Genomic DNA, 1,770 nt, shown 5'->3' with positions numbered 1-1,770 from the left:
CTCCCTGTCCCCAGTTAACCCCTGGGGGGGTCAAAAAACCTTAGGTTTCGTTTTTGACTCTCTATCCTGATTGGACGAAGGCTTAGGTCCCACAGCCAAAAACTAAACCTAAGGTTTTTTGAGTGAAATCACTTACTCTACCTTTAAGTCTATTATTTTATATGTAAATAAACAACTTATAGGTATTATGGTAATAAATATGTAAATAAACCACTTATATGTCTTATGGTAATAAATATGTAAATAAACCACGTATATGTCTTATGGTAATAAATATGTAAATAAACCACTTATAAGTCTTATGGTAATACATATGTAAATAAACCACTTATATGTCTTATGGTAATAAATATGTAAATAAACCACTTATAAGTCTTATGGTAATAAATATGTAAATAAACCACTTATAAGTCTTATGGTAATACATATGTAAATAAACCACTTATATGTCTTATGGTAATAAATATGTAAATAAACCACGTATATGTCTTATGGTAATAAATATGTAAATAAACCACGTATATGTCTTATGGTAATAAATATGTAAATAAACCACTTATATGTCTTATGGTAATAAATATGTAAATAAACCACTTATATGTCTTAGTGGTAAATATGCCATGACGTTATGTTATCTGTATTATTTCCAGCTAATTGTTTTCAGAAATTCACATTTTTCGAATTGGACATGTTTCTGTGAGGTAGATTCAAACTATAATGAGATGCACACTCGACTCCGCCCCCTCCTCCCCACACAACAGTGGATAACCACGCCTACATATTATTAATCCTTTCACTTCTCAACTCTGATCACATAAGTGAAGGGTTCCTGAACCTTTACTATTCTAACCTCTAATGAACGACATGTTTATGACATAATTATTATTATTATTAGTATTATAATTATTAGTATTATAATTATTAGTATTGCCTTTGAACACACAGAAATACCGCTAGTTAAATCAGATTAACTAGTGATATGGTTTAAGTCAGGTTTAACAACAAACAAACATGATGTACATGTACATCACTCTCTACGCAAACATGCACACATTTTTTCCAACTCGTTATTTAAGATGATCTTAAGTCACTGTTTAACATTTAGTCATAGTTTAAGATAAGGGCAGTTTAGGTAGTTTAAGATAAGGATTGTTAAACGGTATATTAGGATAAGGGCAGTTTAGGTAGTTTAAGATAAGGATTGTTAAACGGTATATTAGGATAAAGGCAGTTCAGGTAGTTTAAGATAAGGTAATGATGTTGGATCGTCCTCCAGGTGGCGCTACAATCCTCTGAGTGGAACGTCGAGGGATGTGGTCGTCTACCTGAGTGCCTGAAAGAAAATATAAATATAATAAATATATATAAATATATATATATAAATATACTGTAAATATTTTTAAGTGGTGCAACCACTTAATTAAGGAGCTTTGTGTGTGGCTGGCTGGCTGTGTCTGAGCACGAAAATTGCATTTGGTTGGTTTTTCACAACCAAGTGTCACTGATGTGCAGCCTTACACACACATATTAACTGTATATATGATGATATGATGATGATACAGTACAGTACAGTACAGTACAGTACAGTACAGTACAGTACAGTACAGTACAGTACAGTACAGTACAGTACAGTACAGTACAGCACAGCACAGTACAGTACAGCACAGCACAGCAAAGCAGGGTAACTGTGTCATTTGTTAGCCGTTTCGGACGCGGGGCGGCTTGCCGGAACGGGCACGGCCCCCCGGGCGCGTTCCTGTGGGTCTTGAT

General features: G+C 34.2%; 1 protein-coding gene across 1 annotated transcript in view; it reads right to left on the bottom strand.

Moving 5' to 3' along the window:
- Positions 1–451: 451 nt before the first annotated feature.
- The window catches only part of LOC308332914 (dihydropyrimidinase-related protein 2-like), a 21,145-nt gene continuing 19,826 nt past the window's right edge, over positions 452–1,770 (bottom strand). Inside the window, exon 17 of the mRNA XM_080789055.1 lies at positions 452–1,333. Coding sequence (XP_080645181.1) covers positions 1,242–1,333 — 92 coding nt within the window. The 3' untranslated portion in view covers positions 452–1,241. The remainder of the gene's footprint in view (positions 1,334–1,770) is intronic.

The sequence above is a fragment of the Protomyctophum bolini genome (assembly GCF_963924005.1).
Source record: "Protomyctophum bolini genome assembly, chromosome: 18".
Classification (NCBI taxonomy): domain Eukaryota; kingdom Metazoa; phylum Chordata; class Actinopteri; order Myctophiformes; family Myctophidae; genus Protomyctophum; species Protomyctophum bolini.
This window is presented reverse-complemented; position numbering and strand designations above follow the sequence as displayed.